This window comes from Eucyclogobius newberryi, unplaced genomic scaffold, assembly GCF_026437365.1.
Source record: "Eucyclogobius newberryi isolate DKJ021-1_F unplaced genomic scaffold, fEucNew1.0.hap1 SCAF_20, whole genome shotgun sequence".
In the NCBI taxonomy this organism is placed as follows: Eukaryota; Metazoa; Chordata; class Actinopteri; order Gobiiformes; family Gobiidae; genus Eucyclogobius; species Eucyclogobius newberryi.
This window is the reverse complement of record NW_027315835.1, coordinates 16,168,687-16,183,229: the sequence shown is the minus strand read 5'-3', so window position 1 is coordinate 16,183,229 and position 14,543 is coordinate 16,168,687. Positions and strand designations below refer to the sequence as shown.

The window sequence follows — 14,543 nt, the reverse complement described above, 5'->3', positions numbered from 1 at the left end:
CTAGCACACATAATAGAAAATATATAGATGTAGTATTTTGGGGAATTTCTTAACAGTAATGAATTATAATGCAATTCTCGTACCGGGCTTAAGGGCCTTCAGAGGCAGTGTCCTCTGTGCTGTGGTCTGTGAGCTGTTGTTCTCTACCACAGAAAACCTCACAAAGCACAGGTCGTCACAGTATACGCTGAACTGGAAGTGCTCGCTCCACATCGGGTTCAGAGTGTTGCGGTGGATGGGTTTGGTTCTGAAGTGGCAGCTGTCGACGGGCATGCCCAGAATGTCCACCTCCACACAAGGGCTGCCCGAGCTGTTTCCAGGACACACATTCTGCCCAGAGACGATCTACCACACGAAGGATTCAGCCTCATTAAGAGAAATACTATACAAATGTCACACACCAACTGCATTCGCATGTGAATAAAGAAAAAAATAGATCTCTTTGTTTTACAAATAACAAACCAAATGACAGCATGGTAAATGATAATTAAAAGGTGAAGTAGCAGTATCAGTGAATACACTTAACAAGTCACTGAAAGTCATATTGTTCATTGGATAGCTGTATGCACTAAAGACCTTTTATGAGGCCAGCTCTCATTTCCTTTACTAGAGTCAAGTGGGTGGCCCAGTAGACGATCACATAGACCAAACACTTACAGCTCACCTCGCAGTAAAACTGTCTAAACACGCCTTAATGAGAGCAATACGTGCAGGTCTAGAGTGTATGAGCTTCATAGTGTGGTATGTAGCGTGGAGCAAGTTATAGTTTGAAGATGCAATGCTTAAAAAAAAAAAAAAAAAAATCCCAATTATTTTTACTCACTGTGATTGAATAAAGAGCAGGAGTCATTTTGTCAACGTCCCTCTCAATTGGACAGAACCGGCGGTAAAGAGGACAACTGCGATCCCACAAAACTGCAGGCTTTAAAACATATCCGCATCCACCATTGGCTTCAAATAATGCCACATTGAGTTGCATTGGTAAATCTGGGAATAAAACATAGGCAAACCCCAACAACGTGAATACATTTTTAAATACATGCCAAACATATATTGTTAGCAAACAAATTGTTCTCAAAGCTGATGTTGAAAATGGACCATAAAACTAGTGAAACCCTAATTGGCTAGTAGGTTATATATTATATACTGTATATTGGCTATATGTTAATACAACTAATTACAGTGACCAGTGAGAAGCATGAGATAATGTCAAGGCCTGATATGCACCTGATCCCTGCATAAAACAAATTTCAAATGTTAATCACTTTTAAAATGGCGTCTCATGAAGCCTCCTCACCATCTGTCTGATAATTGAGGGCCACAAGCTGAATGCCGTGCAGCCAGAAGAGCAGGGGGTTTGGGTTGGTGGAGTCGATCCTGGTGGCAGCGGGGTACGTCCTCAGCAGCTGGCACGCCGTGTGCTGGATCAGCTTCTGAGAGTAGCGTCTGTAAAGTCGTTTGGCCGCATTCTCGTTCACAGAGGAGATGTGGTAGCACTTTGGTGTCCGAATGATGGCACTCAGAGAGGTCGGAGTGTTAAGAACAGGCGATGGCTGCAGCTCTTCCCAGCTCAAACGCTCACAGCCACCTGCAAACAGTTACATAAACAGATTAGGATAGACAGCATTTTAATTGTATAGCCTTTTCTAAATTCCTTGACTAATAGTAAAAAGCAGTGCACCTCAACGCCAAGCTTATATCAAGGCTAAACCAACAGGACAAATGTGAAAGCACCTTAAATCTCCTGAGCCACTGCCCATAAACAACAGAATAATTGACTCCACTTCCATCGATCACAGAAGTTAAAAGGGTAAAACTTTCCACTGTTTTGCATTGCTTGGAATTATTGGACCCTGGCCTTTTCTACCTTTCCCAGGGGTGCGGTTCTGTGCCACGACCTCCCCTGTTGTGCTGCAGCGAATGGGAGCGGTTCCAAATATGGACTTCCTGCTCTTGCCCCGGTCCTTCCCTCGGCTGGAGCCAGTCGGAGACAGAGTGGACAGGCCTGAGCACACACAAATAAGACACAGAAGACAACCACAACATATTGTCAGCAAAACAGAACAGAATACAATTGGTTGACTAAAAATGTCTCCTATGTTTATTTGTCAGAAACATCAGAGACATGCATACTCTTTCACATCCTCTGAAAGTTCTTGAAAACAATAAACAAATGAAAGCTGCCATTTTAAGAACTAGAGAAAAACAGGACATTTAAGGATTTGAGTAAGTTTTTAGAAGTGTGTTAACACCTGTGCACCAAATGCAGACTGGAAGCTTAATTACACAATATAGAATCATCAAGTGTCTTTAGTGGGAGAGGAATGGAGATGAAACCAAGATATACGTTTTTGACACTGACATCCCTCTCTCCTGCCATACTTTTGGAACATACTTTTGCAGCAGGAAAAAAAGGCCATCACAAAGAATGGATGACATAAACTGAACCGACTTTCAAGGACCGGACTGACATAATAACAGACTGGGAAATATATGGAAAAAAACGACATTCTGACTCAATTTGGAAATGGACACATTTGAAAGACTTTTGAGGCTTAATTTGTTTGCTTTGTTTATACTTTTGAAAAACTGAAGAGAAAAAAAACGACACAGGAAAATATTTTACATTTCCAAAACTAACTGCACAGCATCATCAGTGTTTGTACTATCTAAGATATACTACCTGTTGTTAAAACTGAGCATGAATAAAAGTGAGTGGAAAATTCGTACCAGGAAACTTTATGGCCTGGCAGTAGATGACAAGATCTGAGAGCTCCTGTGCAATCTGACGACTCTCCTTCTTATTCTGAGGCAGGTAAAACTCCTCTCCCAGCTCCATGTCAAACACCTACAGAAGAACCAAAATGATAACAGTATGTTTGAAATACAGGGCTTCTTTTTTACAAATATAGTGTGTAAACAGCTAGAGTTTCTATTACTTTTCCTTTGCTCTGGTTGGGGGTGTCGGTCTTTTTCCTCTTGGGCATTTCATCGACTGGATGCTCCTCTTTTTCAGTAGGGCTCTTCCCCTCAGGCTTGTCATCCAGGATGTTATCTGTGCACACAAAATACTTCTTTAATACTTGTATAATAATAAAGTCTACAAAAATGAGCAGGCACCATACAAAAAGTTATTTTCTGTTTTTATTTGTGCGTTCAGTACACAAAGAATAAAGAGTGCAGTTTTTACAGACAAAAGTAATGACAAAATGTAATATGTATGACAAGGCTGGATGTTTTCGAAGCATGGCACACACAAAAACAGTCACACTTTAGACAAAATGTCACCTCAATATTTATGCAGCAACAAAGCACAAAATGAAAAGCATAAAACAGAATGCAAGCTCATGTCTTCTGCCTATTCTACTCTTCTCGCTGAGATAGAGATTATGTTGGGACGATCTGCTGTGGGATTGAGCGGGCCCTGGTGCTTTCCCCTGGTCTCTGTTTGAGCACAGGGGCAGCGCGGGGCCTGAGAAACCAGATGGCTTTGTTTTGTTTCCCTGATGAGTCTGCCCAGCCACGGGCGAGGTCACAGACAAATACAGTCAAAAGGAGCAGAGCAGGAGGTGGTGTTTGCGTGGGAGAAACTGAGCCAGAAAACGTAAAGATGAGTAGTTATCTGTCCATAAACCTTTGGAAACGCATGGGTTTTTTATCACATTGTCCACACCGCTATGAGTTTTGAGTAATTTGGGAACATAATGAAACAAAACAGCACACTCCATAATTATACAGCAAACACAATAGCAACAGATAACATGGCGAAACGTTAACTTGACAGACATATTTTCAAATTGCCAGAGCATATCAACACATATTTGTAATTGTTGTTTAATTTAAAGGGCAGCTAATAAATGTGATTTTGATTTGTATTAGCTTTTTTTTTTTTTTTAAGTTCTAGATGCACCGATCCAGCTTTATCAGTTCTAATATCAACAGTTGTGCTGATACACAATATATGGCGATATTAGGTGACTAGGTTCAACTAGGTAAATCTAGTTGAACATGCTATGAAAACTCTTCCTAAAATGCAAGGAATTGTTATTAGCATAATACAAGTTTAAAGATTCATATGTCGGTTACAGTAACTTTCAAACCACAAACCAGCTGAAATAACTGACTTCTGTGCATCCAATAAAGCCAAGAACTGTCCAAAAATGCTGCAAAATATAAACACAATGCCGAGCCATGCGTTTACCTTCCAGGCCATAGGAGGCAGTAGAGGCTGAAAGGACATCAGCTAAGAGGAGAATAGTAACAGAAAAGAAAGTAGTAGGATTTAAGTGTCAACATTTAAAAAAAGAGGAGAAATTGGAAAATATCGCTCGGAACTGAATGTACTGGACTTTAATAGTTTTCTCACCATCTGATAGAGACTCATAGTCATAATCGTACTCGTCCTCCTCCTCTTCGTCTTCCTCGTTTGGGTTGTTGCCGGGCGATGGGATGCCCTGTGAGCCGTTGCTGGCTTGAGCTTGCATATGGGCGAGCTGGTGAGCCTGTAAAGTGACAGGGGAGCAGAAATATTTCGAACGTCAAACAAGAATCAACTATAAACTGTGGCTGTCCATAAAGTAGACGCACACAACTTCCTATCAAAGTACATTGCAGCACGTTTTATTAGTACTACACTTCAAACTGAGAGGAAATGGTGCGGAGGAGCATTCATAATTAATGTTTGACAGCACTTTTTATGAAGACTACTAAATATTCTATGAGCCAATGCCATGTGAAAGTGCTGACAATACGTGCAATACACATGAATTATGCACAGGGGCAGTGATGAGTGAGTGGTTGTTTGGGTAACCTTCTGTTTGAGGATGTCCACGGGCGCCTGGTGGGCTTTGAGCTTCTTGTTTTTCAGCAGGATCTTGCCCCTGAGTTGCCATGGCGACGGCAGGTGAGGGCCGTCACTGAAGTCGCCTTCAAACAGGAAACGGGTCACGAGACGATCTCCAAACACCGTCTGTGATTTTGATTAAATGGAATTAAAAACAAATAAACGTTACAAATGCATAACAATGCAAGCAAATTGAATAGGTATATGGACAAGTTTATCAAGTAAAATGATTCATATAAATAAAGCTTTTTTTTGCAAAGACAATATTTTGCAGTTACGGAGAACACTTCCTTTTCCATGATCCTCCTTATTAGAGCTGAATAACATTCTTTAAATGCATGTACTGGAATTGTGATAAAGTGAAATGTTATTTGACATGAATAAGGGTTTTGAGAGAAGATGAAGCATATGAACTGCTAAACTTTAAAGTAGTATTACATGATTTTTAGAACATATTGTAAAGTTTGTAAAGGGTCTGAACGACAATGTTATTAGGTTCTGTACATAATAACTCGATGGATCAGGGATATTTTGTGTATTTCCTTGGGAAACATGGACACATGGTGGACACTCAAATGCGGGTGACATTGTGTATGTATGATCTTGTTTGTGCATCCATGTGTTTGTAGGTGTATGTGGATGATGTATGAAAGTTGTTTTTTTTGTATGGTGTAAATTAATAAGCACTACAAGTCTACATTGTCACAACAAATTTGTAACTATTGTGAACCAAATGTGTCATATTCTCTATTATAAACTCAAAATATAGCCAATAAATCAATAGTTTGTTCTCTAGCATTCCAGCCGTTACAATTTGATTATTTTGCAGTTTGAATTCTTACTGCAATTAATACTGCAGCCCCAATAGCTGTTACAACCACAGTGAAAAAGGCTCAAACGGAACCAGTAAAAATAAATATACCATATTATAAACTACAGTATATGGAAATTAAAGATACAAATAGAAAGAGTATGTCCCGAGGCACTGAGCTGTGTTGAGATGAAAGGCTTTTCTTTATCAAACTGCTCCTTTGGGAGGCTGACATGTTGACAGAAGTTTCAGCAGATAAAAGCCCAATAATATTTGATGATATATTAGTTATACTCAAATATGTGCAGCCTTCAGTGTCTGGCGTGTTTCAACTAAAGTCATGAATTTCAAGCCTAGAAAGGAAAACAATATGACAATCATTTTTACCTTGAAGATTTCAGCCATCTTGCGCTGCTGAGGAAGGGAGCAGTGATTCTCTATTGACAGTATGACCGGCATGTCAGAGGTAACGAATGCAGAGCGGTTTACTGCTTCCACCACATCCTATAAAACATAGATAATTATTAAAAAACAGCAGGCTAAGCAACATAAAATACATTTGTTTAAAATGCCTGATTGGTGCGTGCAAGAAATATCATGTTTATTGTATTGTTTTAATAAATAGTATCCAGGTTACTGGTACCTTAAAAGGAATCTTGGTTGTAAGCGTGTGTCCATGATAGATTACTGGCATCCCATCATCCCCGTCCCAACAGTCCAGCTCAACGCTCCTACAGCCCTGCAGTAAAACCTGGACACGGCATTTCTATGAGCGCTCATATAAAGTATAAAGGTAATAAAACACTGGCTTGGTTGTGAGAGCAGCACACCTGACTGTAAAGCTCCACAGAGGACTCTCCTTTGAGCTGGTGTCCGGTCAGGTATGTGTTGTGAGAGGATTCAATGTAATAGTACGACAGTGGGAACTGCAGCTCCTCTGGGTTCATCTGGGATTCCTCATTTCTTGAAGCAAAGTTATCCTTGTCCATTAAATACCTGTTATCAACAAAAATCATGAATATGGCCAAATTATTTACAGCCTGGTGTGGTAGACCATTTCAACACACCTGGCAAATCCTTCAAATGACATCCATCCCATTTGTCTCATACTCGCGGTGGGTTCAAATTTCTGCAATAAAAAGTAGTTCCAGCCATGTAGTCCTCATAATATTTAATCGACGTTCCCATGTTTTCAAACCTGAATAATGCTGAGAATCTCGTCATAGCTCAGATGTTCTTTCTGACAGTTCACCAAAAAGTCGTTGAGCTGAGTAATGCACAGTCCCAGGACCCCCAGAGAGGCGTTCTCCACTCCAGTGCCGTTGGTCACAATGCTGGCCGCTGCAATGGCGTCTGAGATCTGCTTCTGGTTGTCCGACATGAGTTGCCTGGTCCGGATAAACAAACCTAAATCCGAGCTGTTTCTGGTGAGCAAGTCTGAGGAGTCAAGGAAAGGTAAAGAAGTTATGGAACACTGTTTGGATAGATTTGTCTTTATTATCAACAATTGTGCAGATTGTACCGAGGTCTGGCTGTGTGCCTGTGTCTTTGTCGTCTATCTTGAGGTTTGTGTAAAGAGGAGCAGACTCCGGGCCTGAGCGGCTGCAGGGGATCGCAAAAGTGTCAAACAGCTCCTTCAGGTCCTTCCTGCTGCGGATACTGCCAACAAAGGAAGAAAGAAATTATGTTGACCACAAAATATCAAAACATGTTCTTCCTGTAAAATGGGAAATTGCTTTTTAAAACTATGACTAAACAATAATAGGCACTTCTCTTTTATTATCACTACTGCTTGAATAGTACCAAAAGCAACAAACTGGAGAATACAATGCAATCTTCAAAATGGGGAATGAGTGGTATGAAAATAATCTGTTGCTTATAGAGGAAAAAAACGCTCCCTTTCTTCTGACAGAGAAAACAGAAGCTAAATATTTTAGTGAAGATCCCTTGGAAAACCTCCCAGACATGATAGCTTTTGAAAAACATTTGGTTAATTTGTTTTTATCAAACTCTCTTTTATATTGATGTAGAAGACAAAGAGTATTATAATACAGGGAGAGAAATGACAAATGTTTTTAACATTTGTACACACAAATTATTTTCAAATATTTCTAAACAGACACTTTATAAAAGTTAAACTTTGGAGCTTCAATACTTTTGCAATAATTTTAACTGATAAGTTTGAACTGTGAAGTTGTACTCACCTAAATGATTTGAAAAGCTCCACAAATTCAATGAAGCTCATGGTGCTGTCAGAAATCATCAGATTTTGGAAACCTTTGAAACAGCCTTTTCCTCTGCCATGCCATGACCTGCTGCTCCAGGCCCTACAGCAACAGAAAAGAAAAACTACACAGTAAGTAATGGTGATTTCAGATCAAATTTACACATACTTCTGAATCTGAATTGAAAAGAATTGTCCCACACACCCAGGCTGAGACTTAGTGCTTCCTGAGAGGATTGGGGAGGACTGTGGCCTTGACTGGCTGGCCCCGGTCATACTGGAGGAAGAGGACGAAGAGGAAGAAGAGACCAATAACCCAGGACTCCGACTGGACGAGAGAGAAAACGGTCCAGGGAAGCCATCCTCTGTGGGGTAAGGGAATAGTACTTGTTTCAGGACATTTATGTTTTACCTTTTATCTTGAGTCGTTGTTGTTCAATATTACCTGGATCTTCTTGGTCAACACTGTCAGACTCTGGCCCGTTCCGATACAGTCCCTCCTTACAGCTGCGAGTTTTCCTGGAAACCATTTCATCATCTGTAGCGTCTCCGCTGTCTCCCTGTGTAAGTTGTACATGTAATTTACAGATAAGAGCAGCAGGTCGTACAGCGAGCAGAGTGGAAGACAGAAGAAGAGAGTGAGCAAATCGTCCAAAACATCAGACAAATGTAGTGTGAAATGAACAGCACTGACCCGAACTAAGGCCTTCTTTTTCTTTTTGGCCTTTTCATTCATTCCCAAGGGACTGTTTTTCTGTGCAGCAGTTTTCTCCACTCCCCCAGAGCCCATGTTCCACCTCCTTCCTCCAAAAAGCTCAATGGCCTGGGCTAAAGTAGGCCCCTCGTGCCTGCCATCCTCCTATTGAAAATATGTGCGTTTCTCAGCATCCATTAATCAATGTCTATATAAACAGTGGAAGTGAAAAGTAAGCAGAGCGATATAGTTTACCTGATACAGACTGACATATTGCCTCCGCAGCCATTGCAGCCTTTGATCAGGAAACTTCTTTAGTTTTCTGATGGCTTTTACCAGCTCGGACAAGCCTTTAAACACCATTTGAGCAGTGTTTTTTGGAGCAACAAAGTGCAGGAGTCTGATGGAGAGAAGTTAAAAAAAAAATACATGCAATAAATACAGGTGGGCAATATTTACAAAATTAAAGGTTTAAAACATTACCCTACAATTTTCTATATTTTTGGTGACTTTTTGTAATATTATATTATAGCATAAATGAGTTATATTTTTTCATAAACCTATAATCATATTTTATTTGTTTTAATTAGAAATCATAAAGTTGAAAATCAAGATGAATTGATCAATGAGGAAAAATATAGATTTTTTTTTTTCATACCGAGCCCCATTTACAGTATATGTGGCTTACTATGGAACTTCTCACCTGTTGTCGGTGGTACCAAGCCCATAGAGGAGGCTCAGTCCATTTTCCTCCACGTTCATATGACTCAGCTTGTTCTGCACGCACACTCCATGGATGTCAATACCCTGGTGACCCATGAAGACCGCCTGCGCATTCACATCAGAAGCAAACAAAAACATTACTCCAGAGGCACAATGGGACATGCATTTTCCTCCTCTAAATGTAAGCATCACAAACCTTGACAACTGCAAGGTCCAAAAGGCCTTCGGCGAGTCCCACTGAGATGGACTGTCCTGTTCCACAGTGGTGCTCAGAAGAAAAGCCCCCACCACTCGGAGGCTTACCTGCCACAATTTCACACATTTATGAGATGTTTGATATGCCATAAAAGCAGAGAAAATTGCGCAAGGTTGACACATTTACAAGTACCGGTAGTTTACACAGCGCGTATTAAATGGCATGGAGCTGACATTGTGTGTATAGAAGCGTTTTACAACAGGAAAATTATATAACATATAATTTTAACCAATGCAAAACTGCTGTCTCTTAACAATGCAAAAGTGTCTTAATTGTAGCTTAAATAGACAGTCATTTCTCTCTAATACAGTCTTATGCAAGTACCCCAAGTTAGAGTGACATTGTCGGACTGGAGACGCAGCAGACAGCGAGTGGTGAGGTGTCCGTCCTGGTCGTAGTGGATCACTGTGGCTCCTTGTAGCAGAAACTGGTGAATGTCGGGTTGTAAAGACAAAACGTACCTGGAGAGGGAGACGTGTTTGAGTAATAAGAGAGCTTAATGAGCATCTTCTTTTATTATTTTTGAATGTGTTCTTACCAGGGAATAAGCTCTGTGTTGTGGCCGAAAGCTTTGTGTGCATCCTCTAGGCTCAGACAATCCCCGTCCTTTGACACAGGCTCTGAAGATAAGTCGCCTTCTGAGTCGGACAAATCTCCCACCATAAAGCTGGGGATCGAGATGAAAACAAAAATGTGTTTACGTTTTCTTTTCAGAATAAAATCCGCCACCACCATGCATCATTCGTCCAGGGCCTTCAAATGTCTTGCTAAAAATGCAATGAAATCAAATAAAGCAAATACGTAAAGAACATGTAAAGTGGACTGTGCCCTTGTGCAGTGGCAGAACAAGCAAAATATTATGTCATGCTATGTTGAAGGTAAATAAACACCATATAATTCAAACCTATGTAATAATAAAACGCCTCTAAAATGGCTAAACCACTTACAAGACACGGTTTGAATCTGGTGGGGTCCTAAATGAGCAGGAACTACAGTGGAAGAGGGAACAATGGGAAGATGAGAGAATCTGCTGAACAATGTCGCTTACACATAAATGATGACAATTACTTTAGTCCTATGTAGGGCAGGCGCTCAATGTCCCTTTACAAAACACTAAAAGTCTTTTCTAGCAGATACAGGAAACATAAAAACATATCTAAACTTTCTTTAGAAGAAAGATCATCTATTCACATCCCAGGCCAGCTGGTGAAAAATTGCTTGTCAAAAATACAGTAAAACAATCCAGGTTCCTTCCAGTGCAATCCAAGAACAATAAGATAAACAACGCAGGAGACTGAAAACTGCCTGTCTGGATAAAAGAAACTTGTCATAGTTGTGTTGTACAAAAATCCAAAATATTTGAGCTACTTTGAAGATTCCTTATAAAAAAAAATGTTTTGTTTGGATCACTAAATTAAGGAAAAAGTAAATGGACTGACTGATTGCGATTGTAGTCCTTGAAGGAGTTATTTCTGGATGTCATTGATGGACAAGAAGAACCACCGATCGACGCATCATCTGGATCCTCCGCTTCCAAACTCCGATTACACGACCTAAAAACACAAGGAGTAAAATGATCAGAAACTGGAAGAGACAAAACAGCAACGCATCAGGAAATTTTGTTTATTAAAGTAAATAAACAAATACGAGTACCGGATAATTTGCAGTATGTTGCTGACAGTTGCTTCTTTTTCAGGGACGTGCAGTCCGTCTGGGCCAGAGCGAGACATGAAGTTCTGTTGTCCGCTGTAATCGGACACAAACTGCACAGAGGAAACAAAATAAAGAAATAAAACTAAGCTGCACTCCTACACCTTCTTATCAAATTATTTACTATGACTTAGACATCGTGGGAGTGTTGTGTGCGTACCTCAATTGAATCGTCTGTATTATCAGGTTTCAGGCTGATGATGCTTGCCGTCCCATCTAAAGCATCACTGAGCTCCTTCAGAAAAACCCCACAGAACGGTACCACCTGGAAAGTACATTACATCAACGTATTAGTACTTCTAAGGAATAACAATAGAGCATATATAAAGTTAGAGCAGAGCAATATGGCAAAATAATCAATTACAACAGTTTTACCAGTTTTAATCACTCCTTATTATAATAAACATGAACAAGACAGACTTTTATTCAGCATATTTAACTAAAATTTAATTGCACTCTAAACTATATGCTGTGCGGGCAATATATCGAAATTTTGAGTAAATTATAAGAGTAACGTTATTTTGAAGATATGGACACATTTAACATTAAGTATACCGTTTATACAGTCAAAGTAAATGCAAAAAGTGCAGATTTAAAATACAAATGGACAAAAATTAAGTTGTAAACTTGTGGGGATATTTCTGCACGTTTGTGATTCATTTTACACACAATTCCTATTTCTCTGATAATTAAACCTCAACTACTATGTTTAAAGACGTTTCTGTTGTGACGGATAATCGTCTGAATATCAGGAAGATTCCCCCCAAAATCTCGAGATGGTCTAAATTGAAGAACACAGATCTTTCCTTACCTTGCACCCGGGTATATTGAGCGCTCTGGTCACCACTTTCTTGTACTCGGATGACGTCTCGTGCTGTGCCATGGCGTCCTTCAGGCTTCTCATGGTTTCTATGTCTGACTGGTCCATAAACTGCCACATCTTAAGTACCTTGCGAGACCTGAGATAAGCGTACTTTTAACCGATTGAACTAAATGTTCTTTTTTTTTTTTTTGTGTCAGTTGTGCTACCTTAGCCCTGCAAGAAACTCCATGACACCGTTGTAGTTGCCCATGTTCCAGCAGGATTTGGCCACATGCACCAGATAGGAAAACACCTCTCTCTTCTCCTCCATCGAACTCGCTGTGAGGACCAGCCATGTCACCCAAGAACTGACCTAAAAGTTCACATTTAAAAGCAATATTGTTATAACAACACATTTATCAAAGTTAGCTTCCCCCCTCCAGAATCTTGTTCACATAATACTTTCAATTGACAGGTAAGAGGTGGCCAATATATAAAGAAAATATGGAAACCCAGTTGTTTTTAAGGAGATCTGCAAAATTACAATAATTAAACAGTTAAAAATGACTACAAAAAAGGTTAAATAAAATAAAACAAACTTGCATTGTAATCTTTCAAACAAGAGTATAAAAATAATAATGAGGAAGGCTTGGCAGAGCTGAAACGTGTCAGTGTTTTTTTAAATTAAATAAGTCAGGTTTAAATAAAGGCTTTTTAACGTCAACCTGTCAAGAGTGCCTTGTTTTTTTTTTCATCTGCCACTTGTGCATCCTTGGCATAATAACATTTTTATTTTTGCAACAATGAGTATAACATATTTCTGCACTTTTGCTGTTAATTTTACCCACCGTCCTTCCCCTATTCAAGCAACACTTACAGGCTCATTTCAGAGGGATTACCATAATATTGTCTGACAACCATGAAAATCATCCCAAAAAATAAGTCATTATTTTTTATCAATATCATCCATCTTTATTTACAGGAGTAGGAATGGTACAAGAGTCAGTCAAATTGCGTCACCCAAAAGCTTCTCGTTATGTTTCTAGCTTTAGTGTTCTTACGATTGACCGCCAGCATTCAAGGCCAGATTGCGTCACGCTGTCGTTCTCTGATACCTGCACCTGTGTCTACAGACGAGAGGCAGCGTACACTCAGAGGTTTGCCCGCTGACCACATGGTGACACAGTCCAGAAAGAATGAGATCAGATACCCGGCGGCTGTGCTTCGTCGCTGCGCTAACTGCCCTCAAGCACACGTAACCTCCAACAAGCCAGAAAAAACAGACACACATCAAGCCAGCTCCTTTATCACCTTCTGCCACGGGGGCCTAGACAGCAGACTAAGAGAAAAGAGTCAGGTTTCAGACCCCTCTTTCAAAAGTTTCTATGCACATACTGTACATACACGCCCTCAAAACTTACTAGCCCCTCACAGGCTCTAAAACATCCCCCTGGCCCCAGATCTATTACAGTGTTATGCAAGGATCTGGATAGCCCCCCCGCAGCCAATTCAACAATGACTAAATAAAGACAGATAGGTGCTTTGTGCATCACAATATGACCAAGTCGTATGCAAATGTGAGGTAAGCAAGTCCAGACAGCACAAAATATAAAGTTGAAAAAAATGATAATTAAAGGGCAACACAGATACATTAAGACAATCAAACATAAGCTTTTTTCAGATTATCAACTGACAAAAAATCCCGCACTGTGTGAATTATTATTTACAAATGGAGAGGCAAAGTTTCGGGCAACTTGGCATCAGAATAGATCATAAAAAATAGATTATTTTATCAAAATGAAAGCTGGAATGGTCGTTGCAAGGTCCATTTTAAAATCAAACCGTGATGGGTTGAATTACAGTCACCATCAAAACTATCTCTGCCATCCGTAAAGTGGCTTTTTCAAATGCACCAGATCAAGGCGCTGTACAGAGTTGGCATCACTTCTGATATTCCAGATAGTGGACATGACTGCGAGGTGTTATGTGGCAAAGACAATCAAAGACAAACAGAGTGAGAGGGCGTTAATGAAGCAGAGGAAGCTGTGATCAAATGCAGTGTGTAGAAATAGTAAATGAAAAAGCCTGACAAGACTTTGAAATGCAGACGCGTATCTTGAGCCTGGTACAAGCCGATAGCCTTTGATGTGCATGTCCGTCTGTATGCCCGTCTGTCTGCCTCCTCTGTGCGTGAGTTGGACCAAGCCAAAAGTTTCTCCTTGACACATGCATTGCATAACCAAGGTTGATAGGAAACTACAAACTTCCCTGAGTGTTACAGCTAAACACTCAGTACAGCTCGCAAATACTGTTTCAAATCACGTTATGATTTATTTCCATACAAGGGGCTGAATGTGTACACCATTTGTGAAAAATCTACCAAGCATAAAAAATTATGAAGGACCATCTTTAAAGAGTGGTTGGAGTCAGGAAAAGTGACGCCATTCACAAGAGGCACTTAAAACGTCTCCTACAAAAAC

The 14,543-nt window shown here is 40.0% G+C and overlaps 1 protein-coding gene across 6 annotated transcripts in view; it reads right to left on the bottom strand.

Moving 5' to 3' along the window:
• plce1 (phospholipase C, epsilon 1) overlaps positions 1–14,543 on the bottom strand; it is a 59,849-nt gene that overhangs the window by 4,169 nt on the left and 41,137 nt on the right. For 4 of the 6 annotated variants that reach the window (XM_072456245.1, XM_072456243.1, XM_072456248.1 and 1 more), the window contains 29 exons: positions 12,291–12,436; positions 12,073–12,220; positions 11,422–11,526; positions 11,205–11,314; positions 10,991–11,104; positions 10,090–10,218; positions 9,876–10,012; positions 9,492–9,598; positions 9,276–9,400; positions 8,828–8,972; positions 8,573–8,737; positions 8,324–8,438; positions 8,084–8,243; positions 7,859–7,981; positions 7,177–7,313; positions 6,853–7,091; positions 6,722–6,783; positions 6,485–6,650; positions 6,298–6,405; positions 6,042–6,158; positions 4,811–4,969; positions 4,367–4,502; positions 4,202–4,243; positions 2,940–3,055; positions 2,731–2,848; positions 1,868–2,005; positions 1,298–1,588; positions 824–987; positions 84–345 (listed from right to left, as the gene is read on the bottom strand). In XM_072456245.1, the coding sequence (XP_072312346.1) occupies positions 84–345; positions 824–987; positions 1,298–1,588; positions 1,868–2,005; positions 2,731–2,848; positions 2,940–3,055; positions 4,202–4,243; positions 4,367–4,502; positions 4,811–4,969; positions 6,042–6,158; positions 6,298–6,405; positions 6,485–6,650; positions 6,722–6,783; positions 6,853–7,091; positions 7,177–7,313; positions 7,859–7,981; positions 8,084–8,243; positions 8,324–8,438; positions 8,573–8,737; positions 8,828–8,972; positions 9,276–9,400; positions 9,492–9,598; positions 9,876–10,012; positions 10,090–10,218; positions 10,991–11,104; positions 11,205–11,314; positions 11,422–11,526; positions 12,073–12,220; positions 12,291–12,436 (4,084 nt within the window). The remainder of the gene's footprint in view (positions 1–83; positions 346–823; positions 988–1,297; positions 1,589–1,867; positions 2,006–2,730; positions 2,849–2,939; positions 3,056–4,201; positions 4,244–4,366; positions 4,503–4,810; positions 4,970–6,041; positions 6,159–6,297; positions 6,406–6,484; positions 6,651–6,721; positions 6,784–6,852; positions 7,092–7,176; positions 7,314–7,858; positions 7,982–8,083; positions 8,244–8,323; positions 8,439–8,572; positions 8,738–8,827; positions 8,973–9,275; positions 9,401–9,491; positions 9,599–9,875; positions 10,013–10,089; positions 10,219–10,990; positions 11,105–11,204; positions 11,315–11,421; positions 11,527–12,072; positions 12,221–12,290; positions 12,437–14,543) is intronic. The other 2 variants (XM_072456244.1, XM_072456249.1) reach the window with 1 other exon arrangement.